This window comes from Tachyglossus aculeatus, chromosome X1, assembly GCF_015852505.1.
Source record: "Tachyglossus aculeatus isolate mTacAcu1 chromosome X1, mTacAcu1.pri, whole genome shotgun sequence".
Taxonomy (NCBI): domain Eukaryota; kingdom Metazoa; phylum Chordata; class Mammalia; order Monotremata; family Tachyglossidae; genus Tachyglossus; species Tachyglossus aculeatus.
This window is the reverse complement of record NC_052101.1, coordinates 115,866,597-115,891,067: the sequence shown is the minus strand read 5'-3', so window position 1 is coordinate 115,891,067 and position 24,471 is coordinate 115,866,597. Positions and strand designations below refer to the sequence as shown.

General features: G+C 52.9%; 2 protein-coding genes across 2 annotated transcripts in view; one reads left to right on the top strand and one right to left on the bottom strand.

The window, feature by feature from the left end:
* Positions 1-1,454: 1,454 nt before the first annotated feature.
* On the top strand, positions 1,455-7,663 carry NDUFB7 (NADH:ubiquinone oxidoreductase subunit B7). The gene is made up of 3 exons (XM_038772252.1): positions 1,455-1,614; positions 3,662-3,830; positions 7,454-7,663. The coding sequence occupies exons 1-3, from the start codon at positions 1,500-1,502 to the stop codon at positions 7,548-7,550; spliced, it is 381 nt and encodes a 126-aa protein (XP_038628180.1). The 5' UTR covers positions 1,455-1,499; the 3' UTR covers positions 7,551-7,663.
* A 244-nt stretch (positions 7,664-7,907) lies between these two features.
* TECR (trans-2,3-enoyl-CoA reductase) overlaps positions 7,908-24,471 on the bottom strand; it is a 45,318-nt gene continuing 28,754 nt past the window's right edge. The window contains exons 2-13 of the mRNA XM_038772251.1: positions 16,737-16,787; positions 13,780-13,831; positions 13,170-13,214; positions 12,651-12,754; positions 12,451-12,566; positions 12,184-12,289; positions 10,833-10,905; positions 10,609-10,652; positions 10,342-10,399; positions 10,049-10,137; positions 9,002-9,047; positions 7,908-8,646 (exon numbers count right to left, since the gene is read on the bottom strand). Of these exons, the coding sequence (XP_038628179.1) occupies positions 8,519-8,646; positions 9,002-9,047; positions 10,049-10,137; positions 10,342-10,399; positions 10,609-10,652; positions 10,833-10,905; positions 12,184-12,289; positions 12,451-12,566; positions 12,651-12,754; positions 13,170-13,214; positions 13,780-13,831; positions 16,737-16,787 (912 nt within the window). The 3' untranslated portion in view covers positions 7,908-8,518. The remainder of the gene's footprint in view (positions 8,647-9,001; positions 9,048-10,048; positions 10,138-10,341; positions 10,400-10,608; positions 10,653-10,832; positions 10,906-12,183; positions 12,290-12,450; positions 12,567-12,650; positions 12,755-13,169; positions 13,215-13,779; positions 13,832-16,736; positions 16,788-24,471) is intronic.

Below are 24,471 nucleotides of genomic sequence, written 5' to 3'. Positions count from 1 at the left end.
ATGATGATGACTTCCCAAGCGCTTAGTCCAGTGCTGTGCACACAGTAAGCGCTCAATAAATACGATTGATTGAATGAATGAATGTTGCCAACTTGTGCCGACTTGTACTTCCCAAGCGCTTAGTCCAGTGCTCTGCACGCAGTAAGCGCTCAATAAATACGATTGAATGAATGAATGAATGAATACGAATGAATGAATGAATGAATACGAATGAATGAATGAATGAATGCTCTGCACACAGTAAGCGCTCAATAAATACGATTGATTGATTGAATGAATGAATGTTGCCACCTTGTGCCAACTTGTACTTCCCAAGCGCTTAGTCCAGCGCTCTGCACGCAGTAAGTGCTCAATAAATACGATTGAATGAATGAATGAATGAATGAATGAATGAATGAATGCTCTGCACACAGTAAGCGCTCAATAAATACGATTGAATGAATGAATGTTGCCAACTTGTACTTCCCAAGCGCTTAGCCCAGTGCTCTGCACGCAGTAAGCGCTCAATAAATACGATTGAATGAATGAATGTTGCCAACTTGTACTTCCCAAGCGCTTAGCCCAGTGCTCTGCACGCAGTAAGCGCTCAATAAATACGATTGAATGAATGAATGAATGAATAAATACGATTGAATGAATGAATGAATGCTCTGCACACAGTAAGCGCTCAATAAATACGATTGAATGAATGAATGTTGCCAACTTGTACTTCCCAAGCGCTTAGCCCAGTGCTCTGCATGCAGTAAGCGCTCAATAAATACGATTGAATGAATGAATGTTGCCAACTTGTACTTCCCAAGCGCTTAGCCCAGTGCTCTGCACGCAGTAAGCGCTCAATAAATACGATTGAATGAATGAATGTTGCCAACTTGTACTTCCCAAGCGCTTAGCACAGTGCTCTGCACACAGTAAGCGCTCAATAAATACGATTGAATGAATGAATGTTGCCAACTTGTACTTCCCAAGCGCTTAGCACAGTGCTCTGCACGCAGTAAGCGCTCAATAAATACGATTGAATGAATGAATGTTGCCAACTTGTACTTCCCAAGCGCTTAGCACAGTGCTCTGCACACGGTAAGCGCTCAATAAATACGATTGAATGAATGAATGAATACGATTGAATGAATGCTCTGCACACAGTAAGCGCTCAATAAATACGATTGAATGAATGAATGTTGCCAACTTGGACTTCCCAAGCGCTTAGCCCAGTGCTCTGCACACAGTAAGCGCTCAATAAATACGATTGAATGAATGAATGAATACGATTGAATGAATGAATGAATGAATGCTCTGCCTACAGTAAGCGCTCAATAAATGCAATTGATTGAATTGAAGCCCTTACCTCCCGCCGCCAGGGGGCGCCAAAAGAGACAGCCCGCCGGGCTCTGCCGCTCTATGATCCAGGGGGCGACCCGGAAGTGGACGGGGGCGGCGGCGGAATAGTACTTCCGGGTCAGGGGGAGGTGACCTGCGGTGGCGGCGGCGGCGGGCGAGTGGAAATGGGGGCTCACTTGGGGCGACGTTATATTTGGGGCGATGCGGAGGTGGAGCCGGACCCCTTGAAGATGCCCACCTTTCCCCCTGACTACGGCTTTCCGGAGCGCAAGGAGCGGGGTGAGTGTCGGGGGCCGGCTGGGATTAGCGTCGAGGGGCCGGGGCCTTCAATCAATCAATCAATCAATCGTATTTATTGAGCACTTACTCTGTGCAGAGCACTGGACTAAGCGCTTGGGAAGTACAAATTGGCAACATATAGAGACAGTCCCTACCCAACAGTGGGCTCACAGTCTAAAAGGGGGAGACAGTGAACAAAACCGAACATTCTACCAAAATAAAATAAATAGAATAGATATGTACGAGTAAAATAAATAGAGTAATAAATATGTACAAACATATATACATATATGCAGGTGCTGTGGGGAAGGGAAGGAGGTAAGATGGGGGGGATGGAGAGGGGGACGAGGAGGAGAGGAAGGAAGGGGCTCAGTGTGGGAAGGCCTCCTGGAGGAGGGGAGCCCTCAGCAGGGCCTTGAAGGGAGGAAGAGAGCTAACCCTAACCCCCACTGGGGCCATCATCATCATCAATCGTATTTATTGAGCGCTTACTGTGTGCAGAGCACTGGACTAAGCGCTTGGGAAGTGCAAGTTGGCAACATACAGAGACAGTCCCTACCCAACAGTGGGCTCACAGTCTAAAAGGGGGAGACAGAGAATAAAACCAATCATACTAATAAAATAGAATAGATATGTACAAGTAAAATAGAGTAATGAATATGTACAAACATATCATCATCAATCGTATTTATTGAGCGCTTACTATGTGCAGAGCATTGTGCTAAGCGCTTGGGAAGTACAAGTTGGCAACATATAGAGACGGTCCCTACCCAACAGGGGGCTCAAGTCTAAAAGGGGGAGACAGAGAATAAAACCAATCATACTAACAAAATAAATAGAATAGATATGTACAAGTAAAATAGAGTAATAAATATGTACAAACATATCATCAATTGTATTTATTGAGCACTTACTGTGTGCAGAGCACTGTACTAAGCGCCTGGGAAGTACAAATTGGCAACATATAGAGACAGTCCCTACCCAACAGTGGGCTCACAGGCTAAAAGGGGGAGACAGAGAACAAAACCAATCATACTAACAAAATAAAATTAGTAGAGTAGATATGTACAAGTAAAATAGAGTAATAAATATGTACAAACATATCAATCGTATTTATTGAGCGCTTACTATGTGCAGAGCACTGTACTAAGCGCTTGGGAAGTACATGTTGGCAACATATAGAGACAGTCCCTATCCAACAGTGGGCTCACAGTCTAAAAGGGGGAGACAGAGAACAAAACCAAACAGACTAACAAAATAAATAGGATAGATATGGACAAGTAAAATAAATAAAAATAGAGTAATAAATATGTACAAATATACATACATATATACAGGTGCTGTGGGGAAGGGAAGGAGGTAAGGCGTGGGAGATGGAGAGGGGGAGGAGGGGGAGAGGAAGGAAGAGGCTCAGTCTGGGAAGGCCTCCTGGAGGAGGTGAGCTCTCAGCAGGGCCTTGAAGGGAGGAATAGAGCTAGCTTGGCGGAGGGGCAGAGGGAGGGCATTCCAGGCCCGGGGGAGGACGTGGGCCGGGGGGCGACTCTCATGCCAACCTACTCACTGTACCCCGATCTCATCCGGCCGTTGACGCCGTCCCTCTTCACATCCGACAGACTCTCCTCTTTCCTCTTCTCCCACTCCCTTCTGTGTCGCCTTGGCGCTAGGATTTGCACGCTGTACTCATCCCTCCCGCTCAGCCCCAAGGCACTTATGTACGCATCTGTAATTTAATGTCTGTCTTCCCATCTAGAATCTAAGTTCCTTGTGGGCAGGGACCATTCACCTCTGTTAGAATGCACTCTCCCAAGCGCGCAGTACAGTGCTCTGCATGCAGTAAGTGCTCAATAAATATGACTGATTGATCTCATATTGGAACTAAAATCGTATAGTTGAAAATTGTGTTTCTTTTAAAGAGTTGGCTAGGTCCTTAATAGGAATTTCCAAGACCGAGGAAATCTCACCGGGAGCCTCGTAGGGGAAAAGGGAGGGAAAAGAGAAAGGAGACCCCCCCTTTGCCCCCCCCCCCCCCAATCTTCCCCGTCCGCAGTGATGGTGGCCACGCAGAAAGAGATGAACGACGCACAGCTGTTGCTGAAGCAGCGGGATTACTGCGCACATCACCTCATCAAGCTGCTCAAGTGCAAACGGGACAACTTCCCCAACTTCCTGGCCTGCAAGCACGAGCGGCACGACTGGGACTACTGCGAGCACCTGGAGTAAGGGCTTGGGGACCCCAGCCTGACCCCTCGCCCCGCCAGCCCCGTTGGCTTGTGCCCCCAAAGGGGCACGGTACCAAGGTGTGGCGGCTACAGCTGGGTTCGGACGCGGAGGAGTACGGCATGGGGCCGAGGGTGCCCCCGTCCCTTCCCTGCCTTGTGGGTTCCGTGCGCAGTTGTCCCTTGGGCTGTTAGGATCGCATCTCCCAATGCCTCCCGCCTTCACCAGAAATGAACCTGACTGCTCCTCAGGGGTGACCAGAGCTCATCTCCCGTTTGCACTGACCCTAAAGGTCAGCTGGGACCTAGCGTCCCTCTCTCCACCCTAAGCAGCACCGGCGGGGTGCAGGCTTGCTTGGATCCAGGCCCTTTCCACTGCTTACTTCCAGACCTGTTTTCCTTAGGATAAGCTGGACAGGTGGGACTGCCTCAGGGGCCCTGGGAGGGTGGGTTCCAGAAGATCCAGGCTCCGGCGATCAGGCCTCTGACCTGGAAAATCCCCGTTCGTCATTGATTCCTTCAGTCGTATTTATCGAGCACTTACTGTGTGCAGAGCACTGTACTAAGTGTTTGGGAGAGAACAATAAACAGACACACTCCCTGCCCATAACGAGTCTGGGCGGGCAGGGGAGAAGGCAGATATTAATACAAATAAGTTGCAGGTATGTACGTAAGTGCTGTGGGGCTGGAAGCAAGGGAGAACAAAGGGAGCAAGGCAAGGCAGTGCAGAAAGGAGTGGGAGAAGAGGAAAGGGGGGTTTAGTCAGGGAAGGCCTCTGGAGGAGATGGGCCTTCAATAAGGCTTTGAAGATGGGGAGAGTAATTGTCCGTCGGATTTGAGGAGGGAGGGTGTTTCAGGCCAGAGGCAGGATTGGGCCAGGGTTCGGCATTGAGACAGGCAAGATCGAGGCACAGCGAGGAGCTTAGCATTCGCGGAGCAAAGTGTTTATTCATTCGTATTTATTGAGCACTTACTGTGTGCAGAGCATTGTACCAAGCGCTTGGGAAGTACAATTCAGCAGTAGAGACAATCCCTGCCCACAGTGGGCTCACAGTATAGAAGGGGGGGGGGGGACAGACATCAAAACAAGTAAATATAGGTATCAGTAGCATCATTATAAATAGAATTATATATACAAGTCACTAATAAAAATAGAATTATAATTATTAATATGTACATAGATACACAAGTGCCGTGGGGCGGGGAAGGAGGTAGAGCAAAGGGAGCAGGTTGGGGCAATGAGGGGGAGCAGAGGAAAAGGGGGGCTTAGTCTGGGAAGGCCTCCTGGAGGAGGTGAGCTTCCAGTAGGGCCTTGAAGCGGGGAAGTGCGCTAGTTTGGTGCGTTTGAGGAGGAAGGGTATTCCAGGCCAGGAGGACGTGGGACAGGCAAGAACAAGGCACAGTGAGAAAGTTAGTACCAGAGGAGCGGAATGTGTGGACTGGGATATAGGAGAGAAGGGAGGTGAGGTAAGGAGGGGCAAGGTGATGGAGAGCTTTGAAGCCAATAGGAGTTTTTGAGGTAGGAGAGGTCAAGGTGGTGGAGTGCTTTAAAACCAGTGGTGAGGAGTTTTTGCTTGATGCGGAGGCAGATGGGCAACCATTGGAGTTTTTTGAGGCGTGGGGTGACATGTCCTGAGCATCTTTATAGAAAAATGATCCGGGCAGCAAAGTGAAGTACGGACTGGAGCAGGGAGAGACAAGAGGCTGGGAGGTCAGCAAGGAGGCTGATGCAGTAATCCAGGCAGGATAGGATGAGTGATTGTGTTAACTTGGTAGCAGTTTGGATGGAGAGGAAAGGGTGGATTTTAACTGTGTTGCAAAGGTGGGACCGCCACCATTCCGACTTGATCAGAACCCTGGCCTGGGCCCCGATCTGATGAGGGCAAGGTGGCGACTCAGGTCACAGTTTTGTGGGGAAACCGCCCTCTCTGCATGGTGTGTTCCCACGCGTGTTAATTTCCATGGATGTGGAGTGCCTTGTGCCCCTGTCCCTAAGGACCAGGCCCAGCTGGGTCTGCTCGTGAGTCTTGAACCTAAACCCAAATAACCTGTTGAAACAGGCCACCCTGTTTGATTGGAGCCCTCAAGGCCAGGTCTGCATCTACTCTGAGAGAAGCCCAACTCCGGGGGAGGTGAAGGAGTAATAATAATAATGATGGTATTTGTTAAGCGCTTACTATGTGCACAGCACTCTGGGGGGATACAAGGTGATCAGGTTGTCCTATGTGGGGCTCACAGTCAATCCCCACTTTACAGATGAGGGAACTGAGGCACAGAGAAGTTAAAGTGACTTGCCCAAAGTCACACAGCTAAGTGGCGGAGCTGGGATTTGAACCCATGACCTCTGACTCCCAAGCCCGTGTTCTTTCCACTGAGCCACGGAGGTGCAGTGTGTCCAGGTCTTTTTTAAAAATGGTATTTTGAGTGCTTACTGGTGCCAGGCACTGTACTAAGCGCTGGGGTAGATACAAGCTGATGGGGTTGGACACAGTCCACATCCCACGTGGGGCTCACGGTTTTAATCCCCATTTGACAGATGAGGGAACTGAGGCCCAGAGAAGTTGTTTCTTCCCTAAGGTCATGCAGCAGACAAGTGGCAGATCTGGGATTAGTCCTCGGGTCCTCTCCTCCCAGGCTTTTACTGTATGCGTCTGATCATGTGGCTTCCCAATTTCTAATTGTGGTGCTGACTTTGTGTGTGTCTCATCATCATCATCATCATCAATCGTATTTATTGAGTGCTTACTATGTGCAGAGCACTGTACTAAGCGCTTGGGAAGTCCAAAGTCTCTTTCCTTTTCCATGACCTCAGGTGAATGAGCCAGTTCTGTTTCTTCTGCCCCAGAGGAGAGGCACAGGGTAAAGGAGCTGCTTGGTTTCGGCGCTGGGCTTGATCCTAGTTCCACTCTAAGGAGTCAGTGTTGTGAGGGTTTACCTCCGTCATCTTCTTCCACCCACCAACCCCCATCCCAGCACTTCGCACAGTGCCCAGCCCATAGTACGCGTTCAGCAAATACCATAATTATCATCCCCCATTTAATCCAACCTTCAGAAAGAGGGCTTTCAGCCTCCCGGGTTTTTGCAGATGGGGGAGGCAACCAGTACAAGAGGTAGGGCTGCTAATTATCGCAGTGTTCGGGGAAGACGGGCCCCATGGCTGCCAGGGTGGGGATTTGGAAACCAGCACTAGTGGATGGGAGCCTTTCCCAGAATTGTGGGACGCCGTGGGCCCCTCAAGTTCTCTAGGGTCGGGGGGGGCTCGGGAGGCAATCAATCGTATTTATTGAGCGCTTACTATGTGCAGAGCACTGTACTAAGCGCTTGTACAAAAAGGGGCAGCTTTTGGGGTCTTCGTCAGTCCAGCTTCTGGCCAGTAGGGGGCGGTACTGGCCCACAGAACCAGCCAGTAGCTGGATTTCCCCCCCAGTTCCTAGGTTTCGGCCCTGTCCCCCCCCCCCCCCCCCCCCCCAAAGAGAAGCATCCCAACAGCCCCCCCAGGGGACAACTGTGCATCCTCGGTCGGCCCACGCCGCCACCCATTTCTCGGAGAGCCCTAAAACGGGGACCGCCAAATGATAGCCCCCCCCCCCCTTACCGCTCTAACCCACCCCCTTCCTCCCCAGTTACGTGAGTCGCATGAAGGAGTTTGAACGGGAGAGGCGCCTGTTGGCCAGGAAGAAACGCCGGGAGCTGAAGGAAGCAGCGCAGCTTTCAGCGTAGATGGGGGAGCGGGGTCCCCTGGGCCACGTGGCCCGGGCTCTGTCTGGCCAGAGGCTCGGCCCACGTGCGTGTAAGATAGTTGGAAAAATAAACCCAACGGCCTTCAACGTGAACCCTTCACAGCCCCCGCTGTCAGATTTGTGTCTGTCTCTTTGGAGACGGTCCCTCGTCACCAGCTTGGGCTCAGTCTCTTCTCCCCTCCCAGATTCCTGGACCACTTTGAGCCCACTTTACAAGTTGTTGGGGTAAGGTCAGGGGGCATACGGCCCACCCTGTAGTTTGTTCCAGCCCTCCCCTGTGTCTCCGACTCCCCTCCCCGCCTGCAGCCCATGCTGAAGAACCACTGAGTCAGGAGGGTCTGGTGCCAGGTTTGTGTTTATTCCTATGTCCAGAAAAGCAGCCCAGAACCCTAACCCTTCCCTGGGCCAGCATCCGCCCTACTCTCTCAGCCAGGACTTGGGCCACAAGGCCCTCGTTTCTGAGGAGATGGCTGCACCTAACACGGTTTGGACGAGGGTCTGGGTTAAGACGGGAAAGAGGCAAGACCGCGGCTTAGGCTCAGCATCAACCCCCACCTCTCCCATCCAAAGTTAACTCCGAGTGCTCCGCTGCCCGTCCCCGCGCTTTAACGGTGGCAGGAGCCAAGGGAGCAGGTACAGCCCTGGCTGCCCGTGACTCAAGAGGGAAGTCTCAGCAGAAGGAAGGGAAATTGCCTTTGGGACAGGAGAATAGGAGAGCCCTTAGAGTGGCACAGCTTTCTGGGAAAGAAGTAAAGGAGGGGCCTGAGCCCCTGAAGGCCATGTGTTGTGTCCAGCAGGGTGGGGACCTGGCTATCCCTGCTCCGGCCGGTTCTGGCAGCCGCTCACAATGTTAGAAAACAAAATCCCTGCCCCGCAAAAAAGTAAAAATGTGGTTGGGGCAGAAGCTGTTTTGCCTCCAGTCCCCCTCCCTGCCCTGAGCAGGGCCACTCACAGCAGGAAGGGTATAATGGGGGAGCGCAGAGGGGGGTAGTCACGGAACTCCTTCAAGTAGCTACGGTGCTTCCCCTTGGCCCAGATGGTCATCTGGATGAAGCCGACGAGAGAGAAGAGGGCCACTGCAGAGAGAAGTGGGGGGTGGGGGGAGCTCTGGTGGCCTGGAGGCAGGCCACGGGCTCTCTTGGTTCTCTGGGACTCCCTTGCTTTCCTCTGCCTTATTTCTGAACAGAAGCAAGGAGGGAAGAGGCGCAAGACGCCTTCCACTTCCTCGCCCGGGGTCACTGTTATTTCACGCCTGGGCTAAGCAGCAGTTGGGAAAGAGGGAGCGGCCCTCCAGGCTATGGCCTGAATGAAGTATCGGCCCGGGGGGGCCTTGTAGGCCCCTGCCCGCTTAGAGCTCCCCCTCCACAGCCCACCTCACCAGAGGGCTGGGGGAGGAAGGAGAAAAGGGGCTGGGGAAGGCAGAAGGCTCACCTGGGAGGCACTGGGTCATGATGGCAAACCCGATCCAGGAGCCCACCTGCAAGGCATTGAGGCAGGCAACCAGTCAGACACTAAGCCAGTTTGTTACCCACTGAACCCTTGCTGCTGTGGGCCGAGAACAAGCAGCTGGAGCCTGGGAGAGGAGGACAGCTGCCTCGACAGGAGGCAGCACCTCTAGGCTCTGAAGCAAGGGTCCCATCGTGGCCTTCAGCACCCCCTCCTCTCGCCCCCATTTCTGGGATAAGCCTTGCCAAGAATTGCGTGAGCTTCGGTGGGCCTGTTCAGAGCCCAAAGTCAGGGCCCCAGAGCTGGCTTCTGAGGCCAGAGGCTCAGAGACAAAAAGACAGGGGGAAGCGGGAAATTGGGTTCTGGAGACAACAGTCCCCTTTTCCTTGCTCTCCTGAGGCAGCGAGGCCAGTTTCAGGGAAGAAACTAACCGGTCACGCCCGCCTGGGCCCAGCTGGGGAGAGGAGACGGCCTGGGAACCGGCCCAAGTGGTCCCGCCGACCACCAGTTTGTCGGCAGCTCCTGTGGCTGGGTATGCTGCCCTTCCCGGGCCCTGTGCTGCCACCGTAACCTGACTCCCTGGTGGAGGAGCTAAAATAGGCTGGGGTGGGCTCAGCCTGCAGGACAGGAAATCTTAGCTCTTCCGTGGGTTCAGGGGAAAGAGGAGCCATGGGGGGGCTTGTTGCTCAATGACAGGTGCAGGGACTGAGCACTGCAGGTGCCACGGCAGCAACAGCTGCTCCCCACCCTTCCAACCTGGGCTCCCCTCTCGGGCCGCCTTGTGCTCACCACTTTTCCTGGGGCCCAGATAGGGAGACTTCCGTTCATTAGAGAGTTGATTACATTACTAGAGCTGCCAGAAGGCGACTGTGATTTGCAATGACCCCGGGGTTCGGCGAAGGAGTGGGGACACCAGCCCCCCAGCCGGAGGGACGGCCACCGTGACTGGCCCGAGAGCCCGGCAGCCAGAGGCCCCGGCTCCCGCTGGGGGGAGGCGACAGTGGGCACACGAGCAAGCCGGCAGGCTCTCACCTCATAGGTATAATTCGGACATGATACCAGCAGGAATAGCCATGTGAAAGGGTTCTTGGTTGGATACGGGATCTTCCTGGCTTTGGAGCCTGGGCGGAGAAAAGGGAGGCAGCGATCAGTCGCCAGCCCTCCCAGCCGGGTGCTCAGCTCCCCACCTCCCTCTCTTGGAGCAGGATTAGAGGGAGGCCAGAGATAGCGGAGGGTTTGTCCCCTTTGGTCCTCCTTCCTGCCTGGGACTCTCCAGTGCCCTGCCTGCCTTGGGCAGTTCCCTTCCCCCTCCGGCCCTTACTCACCAGCCGGGCGCAGATTCCGCAGGGCGATGTGAATGGAGAAGTTGCCCAGCTGGCAAAGCTGTGAGCATAAGAGTGAGTCCTGGGGGGGGTCCAACGGCTCTTGGGCACCCCCCACCCCCAAGCTCCTTGCTCTCCCAATACACTCCAGCCCCCACCTCCCTGACAGCTTCACAGCAAGTGCTTCCCTCCCACTCTGGCCTGGGCTGCTCAGCAGCACATTCCCCCCCTTCCCTCCCGCCCCCCACCACCGACGCCACCCCTATTTACCAGGAAGATGATGAGTGCTAGCTTCACCTGCTCACTGCCATACGCTGGTGGGGGAGAGGGGGCGGGGGGGAGGAAGCAGAACGGAGAGAGGCGTCCGTCACCCAGGGGGACCGCCAAGTGCTGGGGTCGGTTTTCTCAGGTGGAGACTGAGATGCACAGGTGCTCTGGAGCAGGAGGCCAGCCTGCAGGAGCCCCCGAGGGAAGGGGAGGGGCAGATCACTTACTCGGTGGGGTGTAGAGGGGGTGGTTGATGTAATAGGCCATCCAGGCAGCAAAACCCCAGTAATAAGTGCAGTTCTGAAACATCAAAAAACATCACGCAACCCGGTCAGGGGCAAAGTCAAAGAACTGCGGGCTCCCCCCGAAAGAGATAGCCAGAGGGGCTCCTTGGACAGCAGCAGGGTGTGGTGGCTACAGCCCGGTCCTGGGAGTCGGAAAGTCATCGGTTCTACTCCCGGCTCTGTCACTAGTCTACTGTGTGACCTTGGGCAAGTCACTCCACTTCTCTGGGCCTCGGTTCCCTCACGTGTATAATGGGGATGAAGACTGTGAGCCCCATGTGGAACAACCTCATTACCTTGTATCTACCCCAGGGCTTGGCACATAGTAAGCACTTAAATACTATAATTATTATTATTATTTAGCGAGAGCCCAAGCCTCCAGCACTTCTGCACCTAGAATGAATCCTGGGATGGGGTAATAATAATTATGGCATTTGTGAAGGGTTGCTATGTGCCAGGCATTGTACTAAGTGCTGGGGTGCTTACAAGCAAATTGGGTTGGAACAGTCCCTGTCCCGCATAGGGCTCACAGTCTCACTCCCCATTTACAGATGAGGTAACAGGCAAGGGAAGTGAAGTGACTTGCCCAAGGTCACAGCAGACAAATGGCAGGGCCGGCATTAGAACCCGTGACCTTCCAACTCCCAGGCCTGTGCTCTATCCATTATGCCATGCCGCTCCTCTCCTGGGATCACTGCTGAGAAAAACGGGCTCCGGAACAGGCTTGCTTTTGTGGCCTGGGGAAGTGGGGGATGCACAGTCTCCGTGACAGAGAAGCGGAAAAAAAAACCCAAGCCTCACCACAGACAGAACTCAAAATGATGCTTGGCCCAGAACTCCTTGGGAAGGACACATCAGCTCAGCTCTGAGAGCTGGGCTGGCCCGCACTGGGGCCAGACAAGGATGGAGGGAGTCAAAGACAGAAGCCCCACCTTCCCCATCCCCGCCAGCCCTCAGCTAAAAAGACAGGTTGAACGGGAGCGCTGAAACGGGAAAGGACAAAATGCAGCGTTCGGAGACCCTTAACCCGGCAGGGCCACAATGAGCTGGCCGGGACTGGCAGCTCGGGGAAACCAGCTTGCGCCTGTCACCGTCTGACCTCACGGGAGACGACGGCCGGCTCCCCGGACTACCTTTTCCCAGACCGCGCTCGGCCACCCCGGCGAGACGCCAAGAACCCTGAGGCCTCAGTGAGCTGCAGGGATGACAGATGGTCCCAAACCCAGGGAAGCAATCTGCCTCCTGGCCCAAGCGGCAGCGACGGCCCCCTCTTCTCCAGCGCCAGGAGTCTCACCTTGAAGATGTTACGTAAGGGCATCGTCCCATGGGAGAATCTGTGTACGAACAGGGTCTCCAGCAGGCGTTTGATGTAGTGGAATGAGTGGCAGATGCACGCGAGGCTGAAAGTAAAAATAAGAGGGGGAAGATGAGGCAGGGCTCACTCTGCCCGGGCCCAACGCTGAGGCCCCGAGTCAGCCAGCAGGAAGCCAAGCACGGACCGTGGGGCTACGGCCGCTTCCTCGCGCGTGCCCCCGGCCGCCCCTTCACGGAGGATACTCACTGCACCACGGTGTGCCTGCTGGAAGTGAAGTCATACTTGTGGCCGTAGATGAAGGGCACTCGGAAGTAGAAGAGAAGGTAGATAAGGAGGGGGCCGGCGTACTCCGTGAGGAAGACCTGCAAGTCAGGGAAGAGCGAGTGAGGGGGCGGGTCGACGGGCGGGGAAGGCTCGGGACTGGGGGAAGGGGTTCCGGTACCCACCGTCACCCAGCTGATCTGTGCCCCCAGGTCCCGGAAGTACAGGGTAGCTGTGGTCCCCACTGGCAGATTCTGCAGGACATCCTCGTCCTTCAGGGACTTGCCCTCTGCAAAGAGAAGGAGGGGTGGGACCCTGCCAAGGCCAGAAAGATGCAGACGTGTGGCCCCTGGCCCCGCTGGCTCGCAGGGCGCCCAACAGCGAGGGCATCCTGGCTGAATTAGCTGTGGCCTTACCCCACCGGTACAGTTGCTCCAAAGGCTGCTGGAAACCAGCAGTCCCAGCAGCCAAAAGGACCGCCATGTTACGTGCAGGTCTACGGTGCACATCTCTGGCTAGGCCCCAGCTGAAGCAATGCAGTTTCCTCAATCTACAAACTCTCATAACGAGGGGGGTGGCGGCTTGGGGCTGAGAGGATCCCCAGCCACCCTCCAGTCAGGCTGAGTCAGGTTCGGCTTTGCGTTGGCCCAACCTGGCCCCCGAAGGCTCGGTACCACCCAACCGGAAAAGGAACGTCAACTTACTAGGGTCCAAGCGGAGGGACTGGCGAGCAGGATACCACTGGGGATCTGAGGAGGGAAGAGCAGACTGTGAGCTCCTGGGGGGCAGAGATCGCATCTACCAACTCAATCGGGTTATCATCATCATCATCAATCGTATTTATTGAGCGCTTACTGTGTGCAGAGCACCGTACTAAGCACTTGGGAAGTACAAGTTGGTAACATATATCCCTCCCAGATGTTCACCGCAGTGCTCTGCACACAGTGAGCGAGCGCTCAGTACCGTCGACTGATTGAGAAAGCCGCATAAATCGCCCCACTGGGATGTGTGCTTGCGTCATCTTCCCTTATGGGCCTGTTTGCAGTCCCCCCGCCGCCAACGTTTTTCCTTAGGTCTTGAGCCCTTTCTTTCCCAGCGCTTAGTACAGTGCTTTGCACACAGTAGGCACGTAATACTCCTCCTCCTCCGTTTTCTCCTCTATTGGGTGAGGGGAGAAAAGTCACAAGGCCCATGCTCCAAGAACAGTGCCCCACACCTAACTTTCCTGGCCCTCTGCCCCTGGCTGGGAAGAGGTATCTCAGGGGCTTATTCCCCACCAACCACTCTCACATGCAAGGGGGCTAAGATACATACGTGATCGGGTAAACAGGTTCTTGATCTCAGCAATGGTGGCATTGGGCTCCACCTGGGAAGTAGCAAACCCAACAGTGTTAGTTCCAGGAGAAGGGTGAAGACCAGGGGGTGGGGGTGGGTTCTCCCCTCTGCTGCTTCTGCTTTGCACCACCACCAGTCCCTCGAGCTAACAGTGGGACTGGCTCAAAAAATTACCAGGAAGGGCGGCTCTCCAAGGGAACGATTCTACCCTAAGCCGGTCCAACTGACTCCCTCGGGTTTTCCAAGTCTTGTCCGGCTCCCTATCGGGAAGGGGAGACAGAAGCAGACGCCAGGCGGGGCGGAGGCCTGGTCACGGCAGGGGAGGCGGCGCAGCGTGTAAAGGCGCCTGGTCTTGGCCCAGTGGCAGCGGCTTGACTGGGATTATCATCTCCAAAGCCCAGTAGGTAATGAAATTTACAAGGCAGCAAAGTGACTAATTACACTGAGCGGAATGTCATCCAGATAGAAATTAATGACACCCAGCCATTGCGGAAGAGCCAAACCGGAGGGTCAGTCAGGAAGTCAAGCAAGCAAGCAAGCCATGGATTCGGCAGGCCCAGGAGACCAAGGGAAATAACTAGCAGGGCAATGCCCATCCCAGGATCTGGGAAGGATTGGGCTCCGCTCCCTCGGCAGATCTGCCAGGGGAGGCTCCTGCCCCGAGATCATCATCATCAATCGTATTTATTGAGCGCTTACTATGTGCAGAGCACTGGACTAAGCGCTTGGGAAGTACAAATTGGCAACATAGAGAGACAGTCCCTACCCAACAGTGGGCTCACAGTCTAAAAGGGGGAGACAGAGAACAAAACCAAACATACTAACAAAATAAAATAGAATAGATATGTACAAGTAAAATAGAGTAATAAATATGTACAAACATGCCACCGCCTTGCTTCTAGGCTTAGAGGCCAGCAACGCACGACTAAGGGCTTAGCCCTGCAATCGTCTCAGACCCTGCCCGCTTGTGCCCCAAATGACCTGGAGCCACACTTGGAGCAGTAAGTTCCTAACAGGAAACAGCGTGGCCCAGTAGCAAGAAAACAGACCTGGGATTCAGAGGATCCGGGTTCAAATCCCAGCTTGGCCGCTTCCCTGCTGGGAGACCCTGGGCAATTCATTTAACTGCTCTGTGCCTCAGTTTCCTCAGTGGTAAAAGGGGGATTAACTACCTACTCTCCCTCCTATTTTCGCCAGGAGCCCCCTGTGGGACAGGGACTGTCTGTCCTGATCGTAATGTTTCTCCTTTAGTGCTTGGCACATAGTAACTGTTCCGCCAAATACCACAATTATTATTAACAACCCATCAGTTGCAGGTTGCAGGTACAACTGGCACCATAAGAGGAAGGGTCAGAATCTCCCTACGTGAGCGCAGCCAAGGGACACTCAGCAACGCAGAGTGAACTGAATGTCCTTTGCTTCTCTGGAGGGGCTGTAGGTTGTCCCCCTTGGCCGGGTGGAGGTGGGAGGCCTTTGAATTAAGCAGTGACACTTGCCACCTCCCCCCAATTTGGCTTTTTGACTATTAAAAAGCCAAAGATCTCACCTCCAGAAAGGCCTGGGGGCTTTGTATGGCAGTCCTAGCTGGGCAGATTTCCCTTGTCTTTTGCTGGCTACCCTCACTGCTGCTGCTTTTTTCTGGGCGGATGGCGACAACTTCCACCCCCACCTAATACTGTTTATCCGCCAACGCTCTCCTGCTTTCTTTCACTGCATTCATTTATTAAAAGTGATTCTTGCTGCCAGGAGGTAAGAAAATAACAAAACCTCCACTCTGAAGCCACAGAGTCAGGGCCAGAGCCATTTAGGCAAAGGGTTGGGGAGAAATGGGAAGGCCCACCGGAGTCAGGCGGGCTGCCAGTTAACCCTCCCTGCTGGTGACGGATCCAGTCTTTGGATGGGTAAAGAAGTGCTGTTCTCAAGGGGCTGTGCTGGGACGTTCTCAGCTCTGGGAGAAAACCTGCCGCCAAGTCACAGCTGTCAGAGAGGATTTATAGGTGTGAATGTTCCTGAGCGGACCCGGGGAGGGAGGGCAGAGAGAGGGGGCAGGGGAGGGGGGAGAAGGTGACAGAGTGTGCGCTGCGGGAAATGGGGCATTCTCCGTTTCTCTGTGGAGGGGTTACTGGGGAAAGGGCTTGAGGATGACAGTCTCTGGGGCTCCAGAGGCAATAACTGGCCTTCAGGGATATTTCCAATTCACTCCCTGGACTCTAGCCAAGTGTCCTCCCCAAGGGCACAGTCTAAGACAAGCAAAATCCTTCCCTCTACCCAGAGCTCACAATGTGGACCCAGCTATACTGAGCCTCCCTTGGCAGAAAACACTGCACTTTTAGGGGTGTCTTCTCCCTTTTCTTCCAAGAAACTCAAGAGACTTTCCAAATACCCCCTGTCATCGATAAGGAGGTGAAAGGGCATCTCATTTGACAGATGGGAAAAACTGAAGCAAAAGGGGGGCGGGGGGGAGAGAAGTAGCCAGGTCTGCAGACAACAAAAACTCTGCTCTCATCTGGGGCCCACCACCTCTCGGGTTGGTTCCTGGTTCCGCATAAAGCCGAAGTGGAACAGACTGGCATCGGAGAAAATCCGGGGAAGAGTTGTGCTGAGGTATACCGAGGGCAGAGTCGACTTAGAAGGGGAAGGGAGACGGGCTGGGGGAAGAGGGAGCAGGCACCCGTTGAGGAAGGGGATGCTTTGGAGTTCCAATGCAGACCCACACTCGCCCCTCCGAGGTACTTCCCAAGAGCTTAGTACAGTGCTCTGCACACAGTAAGCGCTCAATAAATACGATTGAATGAATGAATGAATGAATGAAAGGGCCAGAAGAGGAGGCCCACTCCACGCCCAACGGGACAGTAAGGAGTCTCGGGTTTTTAGGGGAGGGAGGCTGAAGGAATGAAGCCAGCCAGCCAGCCAGTGAGGAAGATGTGAAGCTTTACCTTATCCAAGAAACACAGTTTCTCCCGGGTCTTGGCATCCAGAATCTCCACCTCAAAAAAAAGAACAGCCTTTTTAGGTTTCTTGGCAGCCTTGGGGGCAATGGCCCGGGGGATGCTGTTCAGGCCTGGGGCCGGCGCCAGGCTGGCCTCCTGCGCCACCACGTTCATATCCATGATCCCGGCGTGTCTGGGGCCGGGAGGCCCACCACCCCGTCCGTCCGCAGCACGGCAGTGCCCCAGCCAAAGGGGTTCTGCAGCCTCCCACACTCCGGCGTGGGGGCCGGCCCCAGCTACCGTTCCCAGTCACGGCGCCGCGCTCCCTAGGTGCCCAAAACAGATCTCTCCGCTTGAAAACGACTTTGGAGACGGCCCCTGCAACCCGATCGAATTCTGCCGCTGTGTCAGGAAGGGAGCCGGTCCCTGCTCCTTGCTCTGCCAGCCTCTCATTCCCAGGTGTAACCCGATAGCCCACCAACTTGACCCATTACCGTTTTCGGCTAAATATAAAACCGAGTCTGGCCCGACACTTCTCTGGGGGCAGCTCCAGCGCCCTGATTCTTTCAAGGGGTGCTCTCTGGGGGGGAGGTGCTGTCACCCCAGGTCTCCCCACAGACAGGAATAAGGCACTTCAAGAGGCCAGGGAATCTCCCCAGTGGGCCACAGTTTTGCAGCAACTCTGATGAGATGGTCTCTGCCTAGAGCTGAAGGGGGAAGGGGGCTAAACCTTGCCTTTGAAAGGGAAGCTCTCGCCACCCAGAAAGGCAGAGTTGATGTGGGGGGCCTGTCTCTTGTCCCTCCAGCTGGGAATCTTGGGCATGGCAATCCTATCCTTTGCCCAGCAGTAGCAGGGTTCTTAGTTCAGTTCCTGCCCAATATGAAGAGCGGGGTTGAGGATGATCTACTTTTTGGATTTACAGCTGCAATAAGCAGGGAAATTTAGCCAGGGAAAAGAAGAGGGTGCACCAATGGCTCAATAAAAAGAAGCATCGTGGAATTTACTCGGCTCTTCTGTGCCAAAGCACTGTGCTACGCGCTGGGGCAGGCCACAGGGCATCTGCCTCCTTGGAAAACGGGGCAAGACAGAGTGGGAAGGGAGAGTGACCCGGAAACCAAATCCAGACAAACAGCAAGACCAGACCCTCAAAAGGCACAGCCCCTCTGTTAGTGCTTCCGGTGGCAGTTAATAAAGCCCAAGAGAGCCGGAGAAGGATGGGGGAAATGACATCAGGGCCCCGGATCCCCGAGGAGAGAAGCAGGACTGGAGCAAGCCCAGAACCAGGCCCTGGTTTCAGTCCTCTCTGAGACTTCCATTCCCCCTCGCATCCCTCCACAGCTTGATTCATGCCATGGCCAGGCTTGCGACCCAAAGCCGCACCCTTCGAGGGACGCCAAAGAGCGGGGAGGATTTGTCGGGGCCCTCCCGGGCTGTGAGGAATCCCAGCTATTTGAAAATCTGCAAGGTGGTTTAACCCATTTCCCCTTCTGAGCGTCAAGAGACACTTTGGATTATTTTCCCTCCTAGCGTATGGTATTCGGGAGGTGACAAATTCCTGTAGTTACTCGTCCTGAGAGAGTCTGCTAAACAGGAAAACTGGATGATTCAATCTGCAGTCTCTTTTTCTTTTTCAGTGAGCCCACTGTTGGGTAGGGACGGTCTCTATGTGTTGCCAATTTGTACTTCCCAAGCGCTTAGTACAGTGCTCTGCACATAGTAAGCGCTCAATAAATACGATTGATTGATTGATTGATTTTTCTTTCTCTCGCTCTCTCTCTCTCTCCTCTCACCCACACACACATCTCCTATATATTTCTTCTTAAACTAAGAAACTCCGACATAGCCGGGTAGAGGGAGGAGGAAAATGGCAGGAAGGCAGCAAACCAGATCACAACAGTCCCGAGTTATTATGGAAAGGGTCAAAACGTAAAATCAAATATGAGTGTTATTGCCACTTCTCCAGAATGTCATTCTAGCCCCCTCTCAATGTCCCAATGACTGCCTTGTAAAAATCCACCCAGCTGCGATGGCGGGATGGGCACCCCGGATCCTGAGAGAAGGACACTCAGGCTACCCTGGCCCTCTCCAATCGAGCTCAGCGGGGAGAGGAGGCAACAGGAAACTACAACGAAACCTTAAGAGACTCTGGCCCCAGCATAAAACCCCTGTGGTTCAGCACTTATCACAGCACAATCTCTCATTTTACATGGGTTCATACTTGAATGGGGGGGGGGGGGGGGGGAGGGGGGAGAGGCCTGGTACCAAACTCTCTGTTTATTGTGTCCAACTGGGTTCCATGAACACAGACTCCACCTTGTCTCAGAAGCAGAGTAGACACCTGTTGGTCTTTTATCCATGAGCTCAATAGTGCTTTTCAAACACTGTCCTCAGTATCTCCTCAATAATAATAATGGCATTTATTAAGCGCTTACTATGTGCAAAGCACTGTTCTAAGCGCTGGGGAGGTTACAAGGCGATCAGGTTGTCCCACGGGGGGCTCACAGTCTTAATCCCTATTTCAAGAAAAAGTAAAGGCATTTGATGCCCCAGTCTCAGCTTTTTGTCCTGTCCCTTTATGTAGACTGCTTGTGCAACCCCTTAGGAGCCATCTTTTTAGCTTCTGAACTTTAAAAAAAATTAATAAAATTAAATTTTAATGAAAATCACACTGCTTACTTTTGGTCTGGAGCCCAAACCCCTCTTTTACTATCTAACACTGAGTTCACTTTACACAGATTCCCCTTTCACTGGCAAGGCCCACATACAACAAGCAAGAGTGTCCCAGTGAAGTACGTTCCAACTACCCTGCCTAACACACCGAGTGACAAGTACAGATCAAGACAGTGGGGCCTGAAGGGGTCCAATGGGGTCCCCCAACAATCAGACCCAAGGACACCTCCCTGAATTAGGGTTCAGGAGGCCGCATTCCCAGGTCTCAGACCGCTTGGCCAGAGCACCTTCCTAGTGGCCGAGAGAAGGCCTCAAACTTTTCACTTGGTCCTGGTTAAGTCCCAAAGAGGGAGATATTTGGGCTCAACTTCTTGGAAGATATTTTGAGACCCACTTGGACCGCTTGGTTCTGTCCCTGTTCAAAAGCCATGAGGAGCAGAATCTGCTGTTCCCTTCATTCAAATTTACAAGCTGACATTCTCCAAGAGGGCTATTTGTCTGGAAACAGAATAGCCCCGGGCTCCTTGACACAGGGCAGAGCCTCCGTTGGGAATGGGTTCAGCCCTCTCAGCAGATAGCAGAGGCGGTGGCCAGCAGGTGTATTAATAGTCACTCTGCTCTAGGAGGCTGCGTCTGCTGCCCACATGCCTCCGGAGCCTTAGAAACACAACAGGACCACACCAAAAATGACCACCCGGGAAAGGAGGGTCTGGAGTTCCTGCTGAGCCACTCAACATCTTAAAATACAATTGGACGCACTCTCACCCGGCCAACCGCAAAGGCGAAATGCAGACCAGGGCCGCGGTGCCATGGCGCCGGAGGGCAGACCGGGGAACGGGCAACGGATGGGCTGGAAGGAAGAGCCCGGTAGCACGAAGCGCTCGGGGTCTCTGGCACATGGCGAGGAGAAGATCGGACGATTAGGGCAAGAGAGAACGGTCTGTCAGAAAAGACGCTTGAAGCATTCAGGTGAATCGCTCCACGATACCACAACCTGGACAGGAAAAGGGGAGCCAAGACCCACGAAGGAGGTGGTCCCTGAAAGGTAAGGAATGCCCCGTTGACACCAAAAAATGTAGACAGAGAAACCCGAGACCCAGCTCTGTTTTCTGAAAACAAACTGAAGTAAAGGCACGCAAATTGAGCTGCACTCCAGTTCCTGAGCTTAGAGGCTGTCCCCTTTATTTCTCAGGAAGGATAAACCCAGTTGAGATTTGCCTTGCACTCAGATTAAATCATCGGAGTGAAAACAGACAAGCGATAAGGCTGGGAGAGAGTTTACCACCACAGGGGGAGGAAGGTGGGCAGAAAGGGAAGGAAAGAGTTGAGAGATTAGCTCAATATTCAAGCTGCCCCCACCCCTCCCCCATTCTGACTCCTCCTCTGCCCTAGAGTCACCCCAGTCACTGCTCAGGCAAGATAAGACTAATGGAATGATACCCAAAAAAGGGATTAAAAAAAAAATGGTGCTGGCACACACTATTAAAGCATTTGAAATAGTGTCCCAGGAGAAAAGGGGAGGAGGGAGAATATTCTGTGGGAAATGTCATCCCTTCAGTATTTCATCTTCAGCTGTCTTTGTACACCTACTCTGAGCAGAGCGTGGGTCAGAATGAAACGGTGGACAGATATTCCGGGGTCCTGTCGGCCACTGACTTCCTGCATGATGCCACGTAAGTCATTTTGCCCCTCTGGCTTTTTCTGCGAGTGAAAGTATCACTCTCTCCCCAACTCATCACGAAAAGGCGAGAGGGAGGGAGGTGGGGGGAGAGAAAGGAGGGGGAAGATAGCTTTAGAAGAGCCCTCAGGTTACCGAATGACCGGACTGCCGATTTTAATCATTGTTAGGCTTCAAGGAACACTCGGCAGAGGCCATCACCGAGACTTAGAGATGGGTAAGAGAGCTGATGACTAGTCCAAAGAAAAGCGAGTCAGCCACCCCATCAGAGGGTGTGCCGAAGAGGGTGGGTGAGAGAAGACAATACTTCCTAAATGCAGCGGGCTACAATCGCCCACCGTCCCCAAGGAGGAAGAAACCTGCAGTCATCACCGAGCATGGTAAAACTGCGGTGTAAAGAACCATCTCTCATGCTCTTCTAGCAGGAAAGGAAGGGGGCCGAGAGCAGAGGGGTCTGTGGGCTGGTGAGAGTTGGAAAGAAAAAGGCACATATTCATTTTATTTTCCTCTTCCCTCCAGGAGGGTCAGAGCAACGTGTACCAGATTTCCAGGTCCCTTTTGTAGACGGTGAGATGGAAAAAACAGACTAGAAGACAAGGACATTTGAGGAAGTCTGGCTGGTGAGAGGTGAGTTTTACGTGATGACAGTTCTTGTAGCCCAGGAGGAATTCTCACCCGAAAGGCCTGAAATGCCAGTCGATGGCCAAGATTTACTCGTGGTACCACGAATTCAATACACTGATCTGCCCCCCACGGCTTGGAGACTTTAAACTAGAGAGTTCAATGGGCGGGAGGCAGTCAATTCACAGCACAGGCACCCTCGGAGGGCAGAAAATCTACTTCAGCTACAGATTTTTCTTCTCCCAGAAGGGGTTGTCGGAATGAGTCAAGTGCTTACAATTCAACGGAGGGTTTTATTACCACCCGAGCTACTAATTAAAGCGCAGTCAATTTGAACAAAGGGACTTTTCCCTAGAGTCTTTCTCGGCCAGGAAGGAGTTGGGCGAGGCAGAGAGCGCCAGCTTGCACAAGGTGGCCCCGGCCATGTTGCAAAATCCAGGGGCTGCGTCTCCCCCTGAGCGGAGGGTTTATGAGGCAGTTTATGAACAGCTGAGGCACTCCAAGAAGCCCCTGGCAAAGAGCACCTAGCTACAATTACCCCGGGGGCATTGGCTCTGTATTCAGAATCCCCTGGGGGGCTTCTCTTATGGAATCCTGAGTGACACAACACAAAGTAAAATAGACACGAAAACTCTCCGTCTCTGATCCCGCTGTGGCGACCACTCCCCACCCCTGAAAACCACCAAATTTCATTGGCAGCTTCATGTGCCAAGGCCAGAGCTCTATAGGCATAGAGGGCCACGTGTATTGTCCTCTCCCAAGTGCTTAGTACAGTGCTCGGCACCCAGTAAGTGCTCAAAAAATACCACGGATTGACAACTTGACCACCCACCAAGACTGTCCACCTTCAAAGCCTTAATGAAGGCACATCTCCTCCAAGAGGCCTTCCCTAAGCCCTCATTTCCTCTTTTCTGACTCCCTTCTCCGTCACCCTGGCTTGTTCCCTCACTCAGCCCCACTTAAGTACATATCCATAACTTATATATTTATATTAATGTCAGTCTCTCTCTCTAGACTGGGAGCTCCTTGTGGGCATGGAATATATCGACCAACTCTGCTCTACTGTACTCTCCCAAGCGCTTAGTACAGGGCTCTGCACAAGTAAGCACTCAATAAATACAATTGATTGATTGACTGATTGCTGCTAAAGGGATCTTGGCGGCAGCCCTGGCACTTTTCAGGTCTTTTTAGTACCACAATCCTCTCAAATAATAATAATAATAATAATATTTATTAAGTGCTTACTATGTGCAAAGCACTGTTCTAAGCACTGGAATCCTCGGAGGGCAACTGCTTTTCTATCGCTTGCCACCGCACAGTTTGGTTTGATCTGCTGCTGCAAATCCCTCCAGCCCGCTGACACGCTTCAGCGCCTGAAGTTGCGCATCCCTACGTCTTCTTTTCTGCCCTTCTCGTTTACAATCAGTCCGTTTCAGCTCACCACCCAGCAGCTGCTTGGGTCTCCTGCTGTCACACAGGCTCCTCACACGCCCCACCCAGCAAAGCTGTGCTGGAATGAGCACTGCTTCATTGCAGGTGGACCTGCATTCCAGGACCTCATTCATTCATTCAATCGTATTTATTGAGCGCTTACTGTGTGCAGAGCACTGTACTAAGCGCTTGGGAAGTACAAGTTGGCACAATATAGAGACGGTCCCTACCCAACAGCGGGCTCATGGTTTGTGATCCCATCTTGCCATCTGATGGAAAATATGGCTCGTGGGTGACACGGATGAAATTGTTTGAGTCGCTGCATGTGACACTTGTGATAGGTCCAGGTCTCCAGCCATAAATAAAAGGTTGGGCAGCACTAGCACTCAGTGAACCTCCGGTGTGTTCTGAAGTTTGAGGTCATATTGGCACCACCCACATTCTGTCACTCTCCCAAAGAAATGTGGGCATGGGTGCCTACTCTACTTTTGGAGCTAGACCCTCAGACTTGCTCATCTCAGACCTCCAGCCAGACCTAAGAGTTCCCAAAAGGGCTGAAAAGACCCAAACTGGTGATTTTCTGGCCTGTTAGCTCTTTGACATCTATCAATCAATCGTATTTATTGAGCGCTTACTTTGTGCACAGCACTGTACTGTCACTTCATTTCTCTGGACCTAAAATAGCTATCTGGAAAATGGGGATTAAGACTGTGCCCCATTCATTCATTCAATCATATTTATTGAGCACTTACTGTGAGCAGAGCACTGTACTAAGCACTTGATCCCCTCCCCTCCCCTCCCAGTTCTCATTCCCCCCAAATCTCACACCCTTGCATTTGATTTCCTACTTCTTTGTCTTTGGACTGGATCCTGCCTAGATAGCAGAAATCAGTGACAGCCTTCAGTTCTTTATCGCCCCTGAATATCTTCAGATATGAATAGGATTCCCCACTGGGGCATAACCTCAATCTTTTAGCTTTTCAAAAAATCCTAATCGCTGTGCTAGCTCTATAAAGCAGTGCATAATCGTGTGTGTGTGTGTGTGTGTGTGTGTGTGTGTGTGTGTGTGTGTGTGTGTGTGTTTTGAAAGAGCACAGCAAACTGTTCTGTAGCTGTTCCTGGATGACTAACTCACAGACCTTTTTAATGATGCTCATAGACTGTTGAATTAGAGCAGTTTCCTGAAGACCAGGAGAAGAAATCTACCACTACCTCTGAGGTACCCTGTTGTACTCTCAAGTTTGGCAACATGGGATAAATCGAACAACTGGACCACACAACCCTTTTGACTAAGTTGGTGGTGGGAAAAGGGCCAGAGAAGGCACATTCAACCATGTGCC

Excerpts from the sequence above, each read along its gene's own strand:
- NDUFB7 (XM_038772252.1), top strand. The coding sequence starts at position 1,500 with ATGGGGGCTCACTTGGGGCGACGTTATATTTGGGGCGATGCGGAGGTG. Across the intron at positions 1,615-3,661 it reads TCCGGAGCGCAAGGAGCGGG|TGATGGTGGCCACGCAGAAA; the intron begins GTGAGTGTCGGG and ends CCCCGTCCGCAG. Across the intron at positions 3,831-7,453 it reads GACTACTGCGAGCACCTGGA|TTACGTGAGTCGCATGAAGG; the intron begins GTAAGGGCTTGG and ends CTTCCTCCCCAG.